The following is an 18,818-nucleotide window of genomic DNA, read 5'->3' on the forward strand; positions in this document are numbered from 1 at the left end:
GCGGTTCCAGACTGCAGCGCCTAGAACCGCACTGCCACTTCGGCCGGCGCCCATACAACAGTTGCAGCAATTACAGACCTGTATTTTGAGTGTGTTCCTCATCCACTATACTGACCAGACCTTGCCCCAAGTGATTTCCACATGTTTTGACCACTCAGAGACGCAATGGGAGGAAAGAAGTTCCGTTCTGATGAAGAGGTACGCCACGCGATGCATGAGTGGTTGCGCGGACTACCAAAAGAATTTATTCTAAAGGAATTTATGTACTTTGTAAGCTGTGGAGGACTTGCATTGAGCCCGGGGGAGATTATGTTGAAAAGTGATACAGCTTTGTACCACTTGTGCACAATAAATAATATTTTAAAAAATATTTTACGTTTTTATTTGACTCGCCCTCGTAGTATTAAAATTTACAGAATTTTACTCACCATAAAACTCTGTAACTCAATAATTAATAGTATCCCCATATTGCTTTAATATGTCAGAGAGCACTATATCTGTAGCCCTCATTATATTTACAAATGTTCCACAAAACACAACCTCATGTCTCATAATAACAAAAACAGTATAAAATTCCGGAAACTGCTTATGCCGTTCTCTGGTGCGCATTTCTTCATGTGACTCTAAAATCAGCCACTAGATTGAGACACAGACCAGGAAACATCAAGTGTTCCTAGGTACACTATCCTCTAGGTACAACACTCTCCTCTACTTCGAAAGCGATAGTAAGATATTGAAGATGGTATTCTCGTGTTGTCAGGCCCTTTTACATTCAGGTTATCCTAATAGCAGTCCTTTAGCAGTAGTTGTTAGACGAAGAAGCTCTGCCGTCGCTGATGTTTAAAGACTTTTTACAAGACGATGATGCCACACCATATCACGAGCTAGGTTCCCGGACATATCTGAATATTCAGTTACCATTAAAATTGGTGTTTCGTAGAGATCCGGTGGAGTGACCGCGCGCATTTACAGGATCTTAGTCCATTAGCGGTCTCTCTGTGGAGGCATGTGAAGGTAACTGTGCATGCAGTGAAGATAAGAAACTTTGCGCACCTCAGGAAGCGCTCTGTAGATATTTGAGATTGCGTTCCGGTACATGTGTTGGTTAAAGTCCATGAGGAATGGATGAAGAGGGTATCGACAGTCTTTTAACTTGCCAGAGAACACGTTAGTGCACTGTGTAGCCGTTATGTGTTGTCGCCAGCATTTGCATACTTCGGACAAAATATTAAGTAAGGCGAGAATTGATAAAGCTATGCTCAGATGAAGGGCACAACTGTTTTCTCGTGCTGATTTCTGTCTGCTATGTCAAATGACGCCTTTTTGAACTGAAAATTACGGGATGCGCCCAACATGGCGGGCTCCCTTATGACCAGTTAGTTGGTAACAGAGTCTCACAGGATTTCTCCCTCACCCAGCAAACACTAAATTTCTGTTAATCCATCTTGCTTCTTTTACGATGCGATTCTACACCTATGGATCGCCCTGCAAATGACAATTTGAGTATCTCTCTGTTTAAGTTTTTCAGAAAGCTGTCTCGGTGATTCTAGAGCTGCGAAGTGTGACGTGTAAGTTCTTGGAGCAGAACCAGTTGGCAATAAGCTGTATAACTTCACATTTTTGAAAGGGTACTACTGATTTATTTAAATAATTACGAGAGTGAAATTACATAGATGAGCACTGTGGTTTTTGTATGCAGAGTGCATATGTTAGACTGGTAAGCGTATAAAAACTTCGAAAAATGTTTGTGGACTTCACTGAGCGTAGTAGTGCATTTATCATATAAAGCAGGATTTTCAAAGACAAGCTGTGAACTGGAACTGTTAAGGGAAATGAGACTTAAATTGTAATGATTTATTGTTTTATAAACCTAACAGATCAACGTTTATTTATCACTGAGTTGTACATGGCAAAGAATATCATAGCATATAACTCATCAGGAAGACAGTATTTCTCTCCAGAAATCCATCCGTTCCTTAAGGAAGTCTTGACGAGTCACAAATTCCAGTTTCATATCCAGATAGTTGGATGCATTCGCCGTCAACTTTTCCCATATCACTGGACTTCCAGATGGAGCCGGATTCCTGGAAAACGAATGACAGTTCTGTGATATAACATGTGCAGCCGCGAGAAGTATAACCTACAACTACGCTGCTCTCTGATAACTTGAACATTGCACTTATTTTGCATGTGTGAACGAGCTGAACCAAAATGTTTAGTGTACAGCAAAATATAATGAGGAACAATAGCATTTTGTCACAAATCAGGAATAAATAATAAACTCTATGTTCTAAAAAATTTAAGAAAATTGACACCAAAGTTGATGAGTTACTGTCTAGGTACAGCTATACAGAAGTTCCACACGCAGATTAATGTCAGTGTGATAGACATGAATTGCACCTGGAAGACAACTGGTTGTCCGAAAGTGGATCCCAGTAGATCCTGTGAGAATAAGCGAAGGATGATCAGTGAGTGTGGGTCAGTGGCAACTATAGAGGCTGTTGAGTCTGAAGACGATAGGTGGTTAAATGCTTGTCTTTTTGGAATCTATAGACCTTGTTAATGATTTTGGACTACAGGAGATTAGGCCAAGAAAGACCAAGATTCTATAATCTATACTCGATGTTACTCATTCGAAGTGAAAGCTCCATAAAATTGCGGTCTTTTCTTATAAATACAGTGAAATATCAGTGTCACTGACAATAGTATGCAAAAGCCTTCTTGAAAGTTGCAATCGGATGAGTGTATTTGATTAGGAAAGCAGGCGTGTTGTGAACTAGCTAGAAGTTTGTTCTATTGCCATCCATGAAACAACTGCGAAAAGAATGCCTCAATGAGTAAATTGACGCACAATCTATATGACTCTAATTTACTCCATGGCAAGGCTGCATGACACAAACCTTTCTACAAAATAACGGTATCATGGAAAACCCAAAAACGGTAGTAATGACTATTCATTTTCAGGAGTCTAGTCGCCGATTAACGTTACATCAAGTTGTAGGAGGTCAATGACTGAGGGATTTATTGCTAGCGCACTCGAGCAGATGTAATTTCGATGGATTGCTCACGCGCTGCCTGCGATATGTAAGCTATAATAGAATCGCAGACCAGAGAGCAGTGTCGGCTGCAGTAGGAGCTGTGTCGGCAGTAGCGGCGGTAGCTCGCAGTCGGGCGGTTGGGCCGGTCGTGCCTGAGCGAAGTAGTATACGGTAAAAATAGTCGCGCGCATATTGTTTCAACTAAATTTGTACTATTGTTATATCAAGTCCCATGTAAGTAGTATTAAAAAATCTTTTGATAATAATCTTTCTTATAAAATTAACTTTTGACAATCATACATCTGAATTTAAAGAACTTACTAATTCTGCAATCCGTGGTCATCCCGATTATCGTAAAGAAAAATGAGTTGTTTCTTTTTATACATGACAAATCTAGCGGCCAGCATTGCACTGGGTTGGGCCAGAAAAATTTCTTATAGGAGCAGATACATATGCGTTATCCTGTGACTTCTATGAGGTAAGAATTTTCAATTTATTCAGAATGATCTTTGAGGGCCATGACGCAGCACTGCTGACGTACAAATTTACCAGTTTATATTCACAGTCAGTTAATTATTGAAAGGTTATATATGAGTCACATTTTCTTTATTGGGAGGTTAGTCACGTTATTATTGCGAGGTTACGGAACAGTATTCTGTTGGGAGATTACACTAAATGTGAATATATAGATAATTTCATACATATTTTTTCTGTTGGGAGGTTGCAAAGCATAAGGAATATTCGTAGTAATTGAATACGTAATTTTTTTAGTTGTAGAATGTATCACTGTCACATGCTTCTATTATATATTTTACAGCAGTCAAGTAGTGTAAAAATCGACTATTTATTACAGTACTAAGCGTACTGTGTATTTGCAGTCGTTCGTATTTGCAGTCGTTCCATAAACGTGGCTCGTTTACTGCACAGGCCTTTGCACTTGGTGACTATTCGAAAGTGTATAACACACGCTTGTGTACAGGACAACACTCCAACTAACTAACAGTTCAGTATCTGATGTGAAGGAACCTTCCTTAAACTTCATATATTGTCAATCCACTGTCAGTTGACCGAAACTACACTGATTCGAATAGAAGACAAATGTTTAGTAATAAACAATCAAACCTTAGTACGACTTGGGATTCAAGCACCATGAAAAGATGATATCAGTGTGCTAAACTTCCAACAAAACACTCCTCAATGACCATCACAAGGAAATTAACAACGTTATCACTGCGCGGATTGACGATAACAATGGCGGAATTATTTACTTGGACGCACCAGGTGGCACCAGGAAAACGTTTCTAATAAATCTATTTCTGGCGAAAATACGTGCTAAACAGCGCATCGTTCTTGCACTGGCATCATCCGACACTGCAGCTACACTTATGGAAGGAAGACCAACTGCACATTCCAACCTACAACTACCGTTGAATATAGCCGAATAACAATTACCAGTATGTAACATCTCAAGAGCATCTGGACGGGGTGAACTTCTAAAGCAAGCTTAAATTGTTTCCTGGGACAAATGCACAATGGCTCATAACAAATCACTCGAAGCCATGGACAGAACATTACAAGTTTTGCGAGGAAACTGAAGTGATCGGAGGAGCTCTATTCATAGTTACAGGAAATTTTCTACGCTTCCTGTTATCCCCATCAGACGAGATCAATACATGTTGAAAAAGATCGCCTCTCTGGCCACACATACAAAAACTGCGACTAACAACAAATATGAGAACTGAACCATCGTAGGATGAAACAACAGGTCATTTTACTCAATAATCGTACAAATATTCGAAGGCTCATATCCTACGGACCAGACGACCGCCCTCATTAAACTCAACAGGGATTTCTGCAACGTAGCCACTTCTGAAAGCGAACTAATCTATGAAACTCATCCAAACATTGTTCACAATTTTATCAATCCGGACTGGCTATTCGAAAGGGCAGCTAACAATAATATTGTCGACTATATCAACTCTAATATTCAAGTGAAGATTCCTGATGAAGAGAGAATATACAAATCTATCAACACGATGATAGACGTTGATGGAAGTGTTAACTTCCCTACAAAATTTCTAAACTCTTTACAACTAGCAGTAATGCCCTTACAGTGACTTCGACTTAAAGTTGTATCTCAGATCACAATACTTAGAAATCTCACTTCACCAAAACTATATAATGGAACAAGGATGATCGGCAAACAGCTATCGAATAACATCATTCAAGCCCAACTCATGACTGGAAAGTACAAAGCACACACACTATTTATCCCCAGAATACTACTGATATCTATTGAGCGGCCATTCCATTTTAAAAGCCTGGAATTTCCAATGAAATTAGTCTACAAAGATCAGGAACAAACCTTAAAATCTGCGACATCAACTTCAAAGACTCCTGCCTCTATCATGGTCAATTATACGTAGCTTGCCGTCGAGTAGGAAATTCGAAAAATTTGTACATGTATACCTCGGATAACAAAATGGAAAAATGTTGTTTGTAAAGAAGTACTGTAAATACTCGGAATATGTTATCAATAGCAACTTTTCACCTCTTATACTTTAACAAGTATTGTCAATAGTTAGAGTATGTTTCCAATATTTTTTTACCTCTTATGCTTTATAGTTTATCCTTTTATTCCAACTACTAAACAATCGTATATCAACTCCCTGAGCGAAGCCGGGTATCACAGCTTGTGGGACGTAATCGAGAAGTCAGTTTGTGCACAAAATCCTGCACCGGCAACACTTTCTCAGTTATGGGCGGCGGTAGAGGCAGCATGGCTCAACATTTGTGCTGGGGAGCTCCAACAATTTATCGATTTATTGAGTCCATACCACGTTGAGTTGCTGCACTACGCCGGGTAAAAGAAGGTATGACACGATGTTGGGAGGTATCCCATAACTTTTGTCACCTCAGTGTATCATGTGCGCCTTGTATCGAAGCTCAGGTGGGTGCCGTGGTACACTGCTGTGCCAGCAAATCGTATTACGGCGAGTGACTTCCTCACGGGAACGGGCCCTCTTGCCTTAGTCTGGCGCTGTTACAGCCTCATTAACACTCTCTTCAAGTGACTGATGATTCAGGACGCTATTGTCAGCTAAAACTAAGTAATCAGAATTATTATTCGCAGGACTTACCCGTATTTGGGGAAATTGGTCCACAGTGTTGTCAACTGACTTGCCACCTTCCCATCGTTGGAGTTAGGGTCCGTGTCTGGTCCCAGTATGCCTTTCGGAAACAGATACGCGGTTTCCCCGGCATGCAGCATACCTGCAAAATATTTTTAAATCACCTATAGTTGAGAATGTTTCAGACTATCAAAGCCTAACTCTATTTTTCGTGAAAAGTGCTACACAGGTGGATATGCATTTCCAGTACTTATAAAACGTGGTAGAATGTGCAACAGTTTCGCTAACTGACGCTAACTGTTCAACAACATAGTTCAGTCAGCCAATAAAAATGTGTTAAGTATGCAAATGATAATCGATGGAACCACGCCGTCGTTGTTTCTTATTGCCAGAGAAGTGCTAAATAGAATGATTCGATTAGCGATGCATACCATATTGAGAACAGCTAAATACAAAATTAGTGTTTTTCAAGGAAGAGAAAACCAAAGATTGTGAATTTTATGCTGGGAAAACTACTTAGTTAAGTTTAGAAAGGCAGACATGACCGACAGTGCCAACAACGACCGGTACATTGGTAAGGACTACGTCAGGTTGTAGCCTGAGACTTACAGCTACTTTAGGCTAAGCGTATAGTCAATATTGAGTCCGCCTAACTGTTACAGAAGCGTGCGGGAAAAGATTACAGAATTTTCGTCACTTGTGAATAGTACTAACGCGGCAAGTTATATCCGCTACAGAAAGCTGACTACCGGTATAACTAGAAATAAACAGCAGCGAAATCTTAAATTTCGAATGCAATACATATCGGTAAGGCAGGGAAGGTTGGGTTGTGTTGTTTGGAGGAAGAGACCAAACAGCGAGGTCATCGGTCTCATCGGATTAGGGAACGACAGGTAAGGAAGTCGACCTTACCCTTTCACAGGAACCATCCCGGCATTTGCCTGGAGTGATTTGGGGAAATCATGGAAAACCTAAATCAGGATGGCCGGACGCGGCATTCAACCGTCGTCCTCCCGAATGCGAGTTCAGTGTGCTAACCACTGCGCCACCTCGCTCGGTAGGAGGGAAGGACACCAGTAGTTATAGACTGTCACTTGCCATGGAAATCTCAGCAATGTTTAGTGTGATAAATATGGAGTCAAACTATGAGATAACGAGGAAAGATACGCGTGAAACTTGAAACACAAAATAATAATTGGTTTTTTCTGTCATCACCTACATAACAAAACAAAATGTGAACGTTTTGAAGAGAGCATCAGAATTATAACGTACAATTCTTCGATCATCCGGAAGTGGTTAGGAGAATATTTCAGTCAGCTATGCGTTGTTAGAGGCATGATTTTAGAATGGATAACAGGGACAAACAGTTTCGAGATGGTGTTCTAAAACTGCCTCGGAATGTATTAGCTACCTACCCGTGAGCTAACAAACTAGATACATTGCCAACAAACACGGTCGAACTTTCGTATTCACTGGAGGCCATGACAAAAATATTGCGTATAATTGATCAATAGTAATGAACTAGAATTTGAAAAAGTAGGAAGGTATTTCTCCTTAACACGGCTGACAATTAGAGACCACAGTATATACGTTTGTACCGTGGAAGACTGTGCTGAATTATATTTGAGAATTACCGCGAATTCAGGAAATGCGGCGTAGCAGGTTTAAAGAGGCCGAATCCTTGCTGAACGACAAATGGTCGGCAAAGTCAATAGCGTGATACGGAAAGTTATGCGAGAAACGATTAACACATTCTGATAAAGATCCATCCTATGCTCTTTCGTTCCGATATCATAATAACGAATGACCATATATGGCTCTGAGCACTATGGGACTTAACATCTTAGGTCATCAGTCCCCTAGAACTTAGAACTACCTAAACCCAACTAACCTAAGGACAGCACACAACACAATGACCATATAGATAGTGGTTTTTGCTCCACTGTTCGTGCAGCAGAATTGCTGGCTACATGCTCGCTCAGTATGATGACATTGAAATAATATGACACCAATACTGAAATGTTAAATACAGTCTTCTGAAACAGTTTCTCCAGAGACAGGTAGACAACTGCTACTTTCGACTGCTATATGGCTGGGCAACTGACAAGTAAAAAGTTAAGTCGTATGGCACGATTGGCTGGGACAACAAGATGGGCGGATCCAGCAGTCTAATTGGAGACGTTTTACCTGCGATTTTCTTCCGTCAGTGCATACACTGCTTGACAGACTAGTGAAGCATCCTGAAGACGTGGTCGGATGTTAATGTTACTCCGTACACGTATACAATTTCTGCTGGTATGTAAATGATTAGACATGTAAACAAGCAGAACGATCACCAGAGTGCATTAGTGCTGTTGTTGTTCGTTCAAAAAATGGTTCAAATGGCTCTGAGCACTATGGGACTTAACATCTGAGGTCATCAGTCCCCTAGAACTTAGAACTACTTAAACCTAACCAACCTAAGGACATCACACACATCCATGCCCGAAACAGGATTCGAACCTACGACAATAGCGCTCGCGCTGTTCCAGACTAAAGCGCCTAGAACCGCTCGGCTGCAGCGGCCAGCTGCTGTTCAGGCGACAATATCGTGGTGCCATATTTCAACAGGGCAATGCTCGATCATACATGGCATGTGTCTCTATCAAATAACACGGTAATGTTGAGATAATCTCGTGACCAGAAAGATTCTCAGATGCATCCTCGATAGAACGTGTGTGGGACGAGATCCGGTATCAGCTCCGTCGCGTTACAAAAATCCTGGATATCGAGGACCAGTTACAACTTTTGTGACGCAGCTTGCTTCAGGAGAGGATACAATAGCTTTATTGCACAGTGTACAAGGGGCCTGAATAGCGTTTACACGTCGAATGATCACTGTGAAGGACAGGGAGATGCTGCGTACTAGAATGAGGCAGCGTTATCAACAGCCAAGGGATTGTGAAAAGGGCCTCATTGTGGAGCTCTTTCGGCCCGTATGGTCAAGTCGTGCAGTATCCAGATTTGTGAGACATTCGGATGTTGGACTGCATGGAAACGTCAGAGCAGGCTGATATGTCGTCAAGACTTCGCTCCAACAAGTCTGGCCATCACAAGGGAGGATCGCCGTAATGTGAACCAATCACATCGTAACCTCTCCACATCTGTGACCGCCATTCGAGAAGAAGCAATGACCCCCTGCAACATTCTGGGCTAGCACTAACAGCTGGTTGGAATATAGAGAACGCGGACTATGAGGTCATTGTCCCATGCGTAGACTGCCGTTAACAATACAAAACACAGTGCTGTGTTTGGAGAGATGCCATGACTGGGAAGTGTGGAATGTGGGCCCATAGGGTTCACGATGTTCGGATATAAACTATAGGTGTGCACAACCCAGAATAACCATCTTTGCGAGTACAGTGGCGACCTGGGGAAAGGTCCCAGTTTTCCAACGGTTTCGAGACCCTCTGCAGGGTCATTGCTGGCATCATGGTTTGGGGAGTCGTCGGGTAAGACTTTGTGACACGGCTTGTAGTGGCTGAGCGAACTGTGATGGCACAGCGGTACGTCACAGACATCCTGCGTTCTCAAGTCTCAGGCGACAATATCGTGGTGCCATATTTCAACAGGGCAATGCTCGATCATACATGGCATGTGTCTCTATCAAATAACACGGTAATGTTGAGATAATCTCGTGACCAGAAAGATTCTCAGATGCATCCTCGATAGAACGTGTGTGGGACGAGATCCGGTATCAGCTCCGTCGCGTTACAAAAATCCTGGATATCGAGGACCAGTTACAACTTTTGTGACGCAGCTTGCTTCAGGAGAGGATACAATAGCTTTATGACATTCATCACATCCAGGCCAGACGGGGTGCAGCGTCTTACCGATAAGTAGGTTCATACTGCCTAGATGGCTCAAATTTGACTCTATTAGTAAACAATGAAATAACATCACATATGTTTTCCTTCCGCGAAATTTTATTTAATTTCCTCCTGCCCTTCTTGGCGTTTCACTTTTTTTCTCAGAATGTATATGTAAATGATTTAGTGGGTAATATCGGAAGCTCCATCAGTAGGTTGGCAGATGATGTGGTTGTCTTTAACAAGGTAGCAACGTCAGCAGCCTGTATCGAAAGATAGGTAGATCTGCATAGGGTTGATGAATGGTGCAAGGACTGGGAGTTGAACCTGAACCTAAAGAAATGTAACATAACGAGCATACGTAGGAGAAGAAATTCACAAGGGTACCGTCGCAGTATTGATGACATTCTGCTAGTAACAGTGACTCTAGTAAAATATCTAGGAGTAACCATCTGGAACGATCTTCCGTTGAATGACAACGTAAAACAAACAGTTGGATAAGGAGATGCCAGGCTTAGTGTTCGACGGATTCTTGAGTGTTAGTTATGAGTCTGACACACTTACCGAGTTGGATTAATAGAAGTGCTAGAGGAGATCCAAGGGAGAGCGACGAGTCTCGTGATGGGATCGTTTAGTCGGTGCGCGAGCATTGTCGAGATGTTCAACAAACTCCAATCGCAGACGATGCAAGAGAGGCACAGAGCTTGCGACATATGTCTCGCGAAATGATTACAACGTGGAAATTCGAAAAACTAGACCCAATACGGGAAATTATCGAGGATCACGCGTCATTCACGAATGGAACAGACAAGGGGGCGGGGGGGATAAAATAGTGGTACCAGAAGTACTTTCCGCCACCCACCACCAGGTGACTTGTGGAATGTAGATGTAGATGTAGATGAAAAGCAGTGCGTGGTAGGGAACACTTACCGTATTCTATAGAGCCCGTTCCGTTGTAGCTGAAGTAATAGAAGTGAACTGGTATGTTGCTGGAGTTCGCCACGGCCCTAGCGAAGGAGTCCGCTGGTTGTATGAAGTACACGTCAGAAAAGAGCTGCAAATAAAAAGTTACTTTGTAGAAAAATTTGGAGATGCTATTCAAGCGCATCAAAACATACAGAGCAGTACTTCAAAGAGCTGATTATTTCCCCCTGTAAGCATATACAATGTTTGACATTTGGACCGTCGTACAACAAAACTATTGGAAGATCACAACTTAGACGCAGTGCTTAAGCGACCGGATTTCCATTCTGGAGGAGAAGGGGTTCAAATCTCAATCCTATCTTCCATATTTAGATTTTCTGTCGTTTCCCAAGTTGATTCAAGATAATGCCGGCATGGGTAATCTGGAAAAGACAAGACCGATTTATTTTCCAATCTTTGGGGAATTATTGATTATTTTCGCCTTTAACGGCATTATTGTCGACGGATTGTATCTTCGAACCATCCGAGGAAGAGGTTACGGCAGTAGCAGATGGATACTCTGCTGACCTCCCAGAGTTACACTCGCTGGAAAAGAGATGCACAACTTCCATTTACCTAAACGTGAGTTAAGTAAAACAAATAAGAGTATTTTCCACGTATAAAACACAGCGTAACTCTATTTGAACTAGAAAATTGCTTCTAGTCCCTACCACAGTTCTCACATTCTCGTTCCATTTCATATAGGTTTGCAACGTAACACCCATATATTTAAACGAATTGACTGTGTCAAGCAGGACACTATTAACACTGTATCCAATCATTACAGGTTTGTTTTCCTACTCTCCCACAATAAATTAATTTTTCTATATTTAGAGCCAGCTGACATACATCACACCAAGTAGAAATTTTGACTAAGTCATCTTGTACCCTCCTACAGTCACTCAACTTCAACACCTTACCGGACACAACGGCATCATCAGCAAACAACTGCAGATTGCTGCCCATCCTGTCCACCAAATCATTTATGTATACAGAGAACAACATCGGTCCTATCACACTTCCTATAACATCCACGATATATATATATTTTATTACGAGTGGAATATGAACGTGTGGATAATATTCATTCAGTTATGTAATTATTTCTTAAAAAGATGATAATTACGTAAAACAGAGACAATATTTGTCTCACATTGTTTGTTAATCTATGTCATTCTTTTCTTTTGTTTTGTACCCTTTTGTCGTCTTCTTCTGATGTACATCGCCGACGCAAGACGCGAAACGATTTGAGGTCTGTTAAATGAAAAAATTTAATGTAAAATTATTGTACTTTTATGTTCATTTGCTGGCAAAAACAAATAGAGCCAAATGCGTTAAAACTATTTATGATTAATTATTGAAAATTCACATCTTGTTTTAATTATAATTTTGTATTAATTGCTTTATCATAGCTGCAAGAAGAGCAGCCATTCTTAGTTGCGATTATGTAGCAACTTCGTCTGTACTTCTAGTTGAAAATAGCATGGGTTTGTGTTAAACTAATTTTCAAAACAATTTAATAATTTTTTATTGGTAGCATCAATTTAAATGATTAAATAGTTATTGGGAAAAGGAAAATCTTAATTAAAAAAGAAATCCTCTATCTTTTGTTGGCTGCCATCTTAACTTTTATTACAGCGGCATATTTAAATTACTTGAAACTGCAAACAATATTCCTATGTGTAAGAAATAAATGTGCTCCGGTGGTACTGAACTCTATTTATAAAAGAAAAAAATTATCGAATCAGACTGCATTTTTTTAAGAACAGTGCTGATGGTATTTATTGTTTGAACAAGATTTCATTGCTGATGTATGTGGCCAAAATTAAACTACGCACGAATCACAGAGAAAAATATTTCTGGTAGCATACGTCAGTGTTGTGTGCGGGTGGTATTCTGTGGTTCCTTTTCATGATCAATTTACTAAGAATAATGAAATCCATCGAGGACAAAAAAAATTATAAAAGCTCTGATGTACGATCTGCAATTTTAGTGATATGAACACAGCTTACAGTCAACATTATTACACTATGTCAGGTGGAATTCTTGAGCAATTTGAAAATTTGAACAAAATAATTATCCGGGAGAAGTTATAGTTTGAATAATGCATTATACATGTGTATAATATCGTCAGTATCATTTACAAAATTGAATCAATGCAACTGCTAAAAAAAAAAAAAATGATCAGAGTGAATCCAAACCGCAGAATACCATAGAGTATCGTATCATCCATATTCATTGCACTTGTCGATGTTGATGATACACAATAACCGCCACATTCCCTGGGTACTGCTGACGATACTCTTGTCTCTGATGAACACTCGCCGTCACGGACGACATACTGCGTTCTATTAGTTAAGAAGTTTTCGTACCACTCTTATGTCTGTGAACCTCCATATATTTCGTTAACAACCTGCAAAGGGTCACCGTGTCAAATGCTTTCCGCAAATCTGCCTGTTGCCCTTCATCCGCAGTTCGCAGTGTTCAAATGGCTCTGAACACTATGGGACTTAACATCTGAGGTCATCAGTCCCCTAGACTTAGAACTACTTAAACCTAACTAACCTAAGGACATCACACACATCCATGCCCGAGGCAGGATTCGAACCTGCGACCGTAGCAGCAGCGCGGTTCCGGACTGAAGCGCCTAGAACCGCTCGGTTACAGCTGCCGGCTGTTCGCAGTGTATAATGTGAGAAAAGAACAAGCTGAATTTCGCTCGAGCGATGCTTACTAAAACCATGATGATTCCTGGACATAAGCTTCTCAGTCTCAAGAAAGTTTATTATATTCGAACTGAGTATATGTTCAATGATTCCGCAGCAAACTGCAGTTAGGGATATTGGCCTGTAATTTTGCAGGTCCGTTCTTTTATCGTTATTACATAGTTATTGGAGTTAACTGCGCTTTTTTCGAGTCGTTTGGGACTTTGTGCCCGGCGAGAGATTCACGATAAAAGAAAGCTAGGCAAGGGGTCAATGCCGTAGAGAATTCTTTTTAAAACCGAATTGGGATTCCATCCGGAGCTGATGATTTATTTTCTTTCAAATCTTTCAGTTGTTTCTCTACGCCAGGGATGCTTATTACAACGACGTCCATACGGGAGTCTGTCCGATGGTCAAATGACGGTATGTTTGTACCATTCTCCTGTGTGAACAACTTCTTGAACGTTTAATTTAAAACTTAGGCTTCCGTTTTGCTCTCCTCAACTGGCACACCAGACTTACATCAACAACAGCTTGCATATCGTCTGTAGAGAAGCCCTCGTCCCCAAAGTAGAATTGCTCCAGCTGTTCAGCTGCTCGGGTCTGCTGTTCCTCCGTGGGCAGCGGCAGCTGGGAGCCAATCAGCGCCGTGAAGTTCTCCTTCATGTCGGCGACACCCTCTTCTGTTAGGATAGTGGACACTGGAATATACAAACAACTCTCGAGCATAAGGCAGGTTTTGCCTTAATTATGGCATTACATGTTCGCGAAAAGGTACGTTTAGTAGCTTGTACTATAGTCTGTGGTGGACAGAATCTAGCCCCTGAGAGTGATTGCTACTACACAGGTTTACGTTACAAACCTATCAATGTTATATTAACACTTAGGCCTGGTGGTTCTTTGCGAAGCTTTTGAAGATCATGTATGTATTGGCATCTGATTTTTCTAGTTTACCTTTTTTTCCCATGTTTAATCTTAGAACGTTACACAAAGATTTACTCACGTTCAGAAAAAACAGAACACCTTGAACGACCACAACCATGACGCTCATATTCACAGGACGTGTACATTCGTATGTTTTGCAGAAATTCAGTCATGGCGTCCTGTGGTATAGCTATCCATGCTGCATTCACCTGGTTCCAAAATTCATCTGTGGTGGTTGGCACTGGGTCACAGCGTTGCACCCGTCGTTTCACAGTAGTCTACACATTTTCGATTGGCCACAAGCCTGGTGATCTGACGGACATTGGCAAAATTCTGATATCCTGTGACACCAAGAAGGCAAGTGTTCGTGCAGCAACATGTGGCAGTGCATTGTCGTACTGAGAAATGGCGTCTGGAGTGTTTTACAGAAAGGGTGTAGTCAGGGGTCTGAGGATGTCATTCACATTGGTCATACTGGTGACAGTCCCCTGGGCACGCATCAACTGTGATTTGTGGTTGTACCAAATAGTTGTATCCAATAGCACCCCGCACCATAAGGCTTTGAGTTGGCGCTGTATGTCTTGTGCTAATGCAGTCACGGTGATACCGCTCCCCGTCTACGGCGAACCAAAATGTGGTCAACATTTTCAAACAAAGGGTGCCCAGACTCGTCAGAAAACACTGTCTGATGCTATTCCTGTCTCCAGTGATGTCGTTCTGTACACCATTGCCGTCTAGCATGTTTCTGCAAGTAGGCGGAGAAGTGGACGACGCACACGTAACCCATGCCGCAATAAACGGTGGCGGACTTTCACCCGTGATAGTGTACGATGTGTTACACAGTTCCACTCTTGCGCCGGATCCGAGGAGGACGTAGATCTGCCCAGCAATGGCATTCGAATTAGGTGTCGATTTTCTTGGGAGTGGTCTGGGTGTTAAGACCTGAACCATCTCGTCGTTTTTTAAGACATTACGTGAATCATTCTGCATACAGCCGTTGCACTGCCGAAACTCTTTGTCCCACAAGAGCAGTAACTTTCCGGATGGATGTAACGCATTCTCTCATGCCAATAATACGCCGTATTTCAAACTCCTTGATTTAACAGTACGTTTCGCGCATACGTCTGCGAGCCATCGTGCACTTCTGCTGAAGACTCACTGGCCCATTAACCTCGGTTTATAGCGACAACGAGAGCCACAGGCGCATTTTACAGGCAGGTGGTGTTGCGTCGTAGTGTCGATGTTGGCCTTTAAGCCGCGGGCCGACGTGGTTCAAATGCTAATCATTTCTGCACAACATACTAATGCACATATCCTGTGAATATGAACGTCCCATCTCTAGTCGTTCAAGCTTTCTGTTTTTTCTGAACATGAGTGTCCATCAGAGCTGAAGTGATTAGCCTTAAAGGGAGGTTTACTATCTTTTAGTTCAAAAAATCGATTCTTTTAAATTGCATTTTTGGATCCATAAACCGTTTTTCCGAACACGGAACGGAAATGTTTGTTATTCGCGGTTGAACAAAAAAATGCGCCTGCATGAAATCGACCTTTTTCACGCATCAGGTTTTTTTCTTTCGGAGGACGAGTTATTGTACCGGTGCTTGGGAGGAAACATACAAGATTGAAATGAAAGATTGAACGCGTCTGTTTGGAAGTTAGCCAACCAAGCATTTGCATTCTGGTGCGAAGACTGTGCAGATTGCGACTTTCCTGGTAGTGAGCAGCTTCAACGAAGGGGACGATGGACGTCACCCTGGGGCTCTATTCGATGCATTTCGCCAAGCGTTCGGACGACTATCGGATTCAAAAGGCCGAAAACCGCTTGTCACTCGCCATACGAGCGGCTGTGGAGCAGCGCAGGGTGGCCCAGATCGAGAAGAACGCCCTCTGTGAGGAAGAGGAACGACTAGTTTATGGATCCGGAATAGCAGATTGAACGCAAGTTGCATAATACTGCATTTATATGTAGTCGAAACATCAACGCGTTTTTCTCTAAATGACTTTTTTCTCGCGCGGTATCGTAACTTCAAATCTACTGAGTCGATTGGCATGATTCTTTGTTTCCGGCGAAGCTAACTATATTGTCTAGGAGTTGTACCACTTTTATTCCGATCCATCAACTATAAGTAATTTTACTTATAGTCGAAAAATCGATGGAAAAAAACACATTTTTTTCAAATGGCCTCCATTTTGTTTCCTATGGTCCAAATAACTTAAGCGAGGTACAACTCCTAAAGAATCTTATATACTTCGCTAACGTCAACTCAATTTTAATTTCAGACGAGCGGCTAACCTGTGACATACTTCGCTTGAAGGTCTACATCGAAATGTTGTTTCGTTCCGACGGCACTTCCGCCTTTGCTCTTCGACATTTCTGGTCGAAGAAATTCATGTTTGAAGAGGAAATATCAATAAACATTTTGACTAAATTTGACATTCATATCTATAATACATCCGGAGAAAAAAATTCTCAAAGAAAATGTTTTTTTCGGGCCAAAGATAGTGAACCTCCCCTTAAGAAAGACAATAAAGGCAAGCCGCGAAATTGTCCTACAAAGGTTGTCAATGACTTTGGTAATTTACGAGCGCTACTAAAAATTTTGGCCACTAATGCAATTTGAACGTGCTGCGACCAATATTCTCGAAGCTAAATGAATTAAAGGGTACGTCTTTTAGGTAGTGTGCAATGACCATACTTTCTCGAGAATCGAATACTTGAGGCAAAACGTGGCGAAACACGCAGAACTCGTACTCAGAATACCGGGGCGTTGAAAAGAAACCCTCCGCCACACTGTACTTTGCAGATCTCTATGCAGATTGTAAGTATTACAAAAAATACAAGTGAGTCATATATGATCCAAGCAGAGTACATAAAGACAGGGAATTCGTAGATCTTTTTACTTACAGAGGGGTATGATGATCCCCTCTCCAGAAGTGACGCCCAGAATTATGGGCACCTGGTTGTAGCTGCCTGCCTTGAGAACGTCCGCTGGATGCTCAACGATCACCGCAGAGTCCGACGGTGGCTCCACGACGGGCAGGAACGCCAGCGGCAGTGGACAGCGCTTCTCCTGTACGAGGGTCGCCATGTTGGTAAAACCAGAGATATTAGCTACTTTTTGGTCTAACTAAGAACGGTTCGGCATAACTGTATACAACATATCACCTGAGCCCGAAAACTGTCTAAAGCAATGTAAAAGCAAACACTTGATGTAGAGCACCGTGTTACTACAAGAAACTAGTCTACAATAGTAACAGCGTCTCTTTTCATAATAGCCAGTATTATTGTTTAGTACTTACATGACTCTCCAGACATGCTTCACAGGAATTTCCTGATTATGTCAAGAGTTGTTTAGCAGTCTTAAGTCGAAGTAATTACATGTAGTGTGCCGCAGGTTTCTAAATTGGTTCCTTCGTTGTTTCTGACATAAATTAACGATCATCCTTTACTATTGTCAAAACTTGCAAATTTAATACTTTTTTCAGCCTATACAAGTACAAGACTTTGAAACCTAAAGCATAAGACACGTCAGAAAGGGAAACAGTTCGGTTAAACAACATCAGAAAAATATCATAAAACTTCATGTGTCGAAAGTATACAAGATAAAATGAGTGGATGTATTAATATAAAAGATGGCAGCTATAAAGGCCACAAGAAATTGGAAAGCAACTGGAGCAGATGGATTTAATGCAGACTTAATTACATATGGAGGAATGCTGCTTCATATTAAACTGCTACATATTTTGATAACTGTTGGAAGCAGAAGAATATCCCTCAAAGCCGGAGAAAGGGTAAAGTAAAAGCAACCGTACAAGTAAGGCAAAAGAAGCAACATTTTGCTGTAACTAAGAGTAGTAAAATTTGTTGATACAAATTATAAACTATAATCCGGAATTATAAGCAGTTGATTTCAAAGCATTCTTGCTAAACGTACGGGTTTTTGGAAAAGACACGCTATTTTAATTTTACAAGTTACTGAAAACGACAAGAGCTTAACCAAGGAACACAGTATATATTTTTAGATAGCGACAAAACCTTCGGTAATGTTTTAAGAAAAAGTCTCGAATGTACGTAAGTGGGAAGGATACTACAGAAATCTGATATCAGCGTGTCCGAAAATTTATCATTGTTTAGGATCTAGTTGGAAACTAACAAACCTCGCCCAACAACCAAGGAAATTATATATTAGTATTAAAAACACTTCTATA

At 41.3% G+C, this 18,818-nt stretch overlaps 2 protein-coding genes across 2 annotated transcripts in view; both read right to left on the reverse strand.

Moving 5' to 3' along the window:
* Positions 1-1,844: 1,844 nt before the first annotated feature.
* LOC126095016 (esterase CM06B1-like) lies at positions 1,845-14,380 on the reverse strand. The gene is made up of 4 exons (XM_049909675.1): positions 14,208-14,380; positions 10,948-11,071; positions 6,179-6,311; positions 1,845-2,084 (listed from the first exon to the last, which is right to left on the reverse strand). The coding sequence occupies exons 1-4, from the start codon at positions 14,349-14,351 to the stop codon at positions 1,937-1,939; spliced, it is 549 nt and encodes a 182-aa protein (XP_049765632.1). The 5' UTR covers positions 14,352-14,380; the 3' UTR covers positions 1,845-1,936.
* Positions 14,381-17,506: 3,126 nt separating this feature from the next.
* Positions 17,507-18,818, reverse strand: part of LOC126095546 (putative inactive carboxylesterase 4) — a 34,786-nt gene continuing 33,474 nt past the window's right edge. The window contains exon 6 of the mRNA XM_049910325.1: positions 17,507-17,680. Within this exon, the coding sequence (XP_049766282.1) occupies positions 17,507-17,680 (174 nt within the window). The remainder of the gene's footprint in view (positions 17,681-18,818) is intronic.

The sequence above is a fragment of the Schistocerca cancellata genome, chromosome 8 (assembly GCF_023864275.1).
Source record: "Schistocerca cancellata isolate TAMUIC-IGC-003103 chromosome 8, iqSchCanc2.1, whole genome shotgun sequence".
Taxonomy (NCBI): Eukaryota; Metazoa; Arthropoda; class Insecta; order Orthoptera; family Acrididae; genus Schistocerca; species Schistocerca cancellata.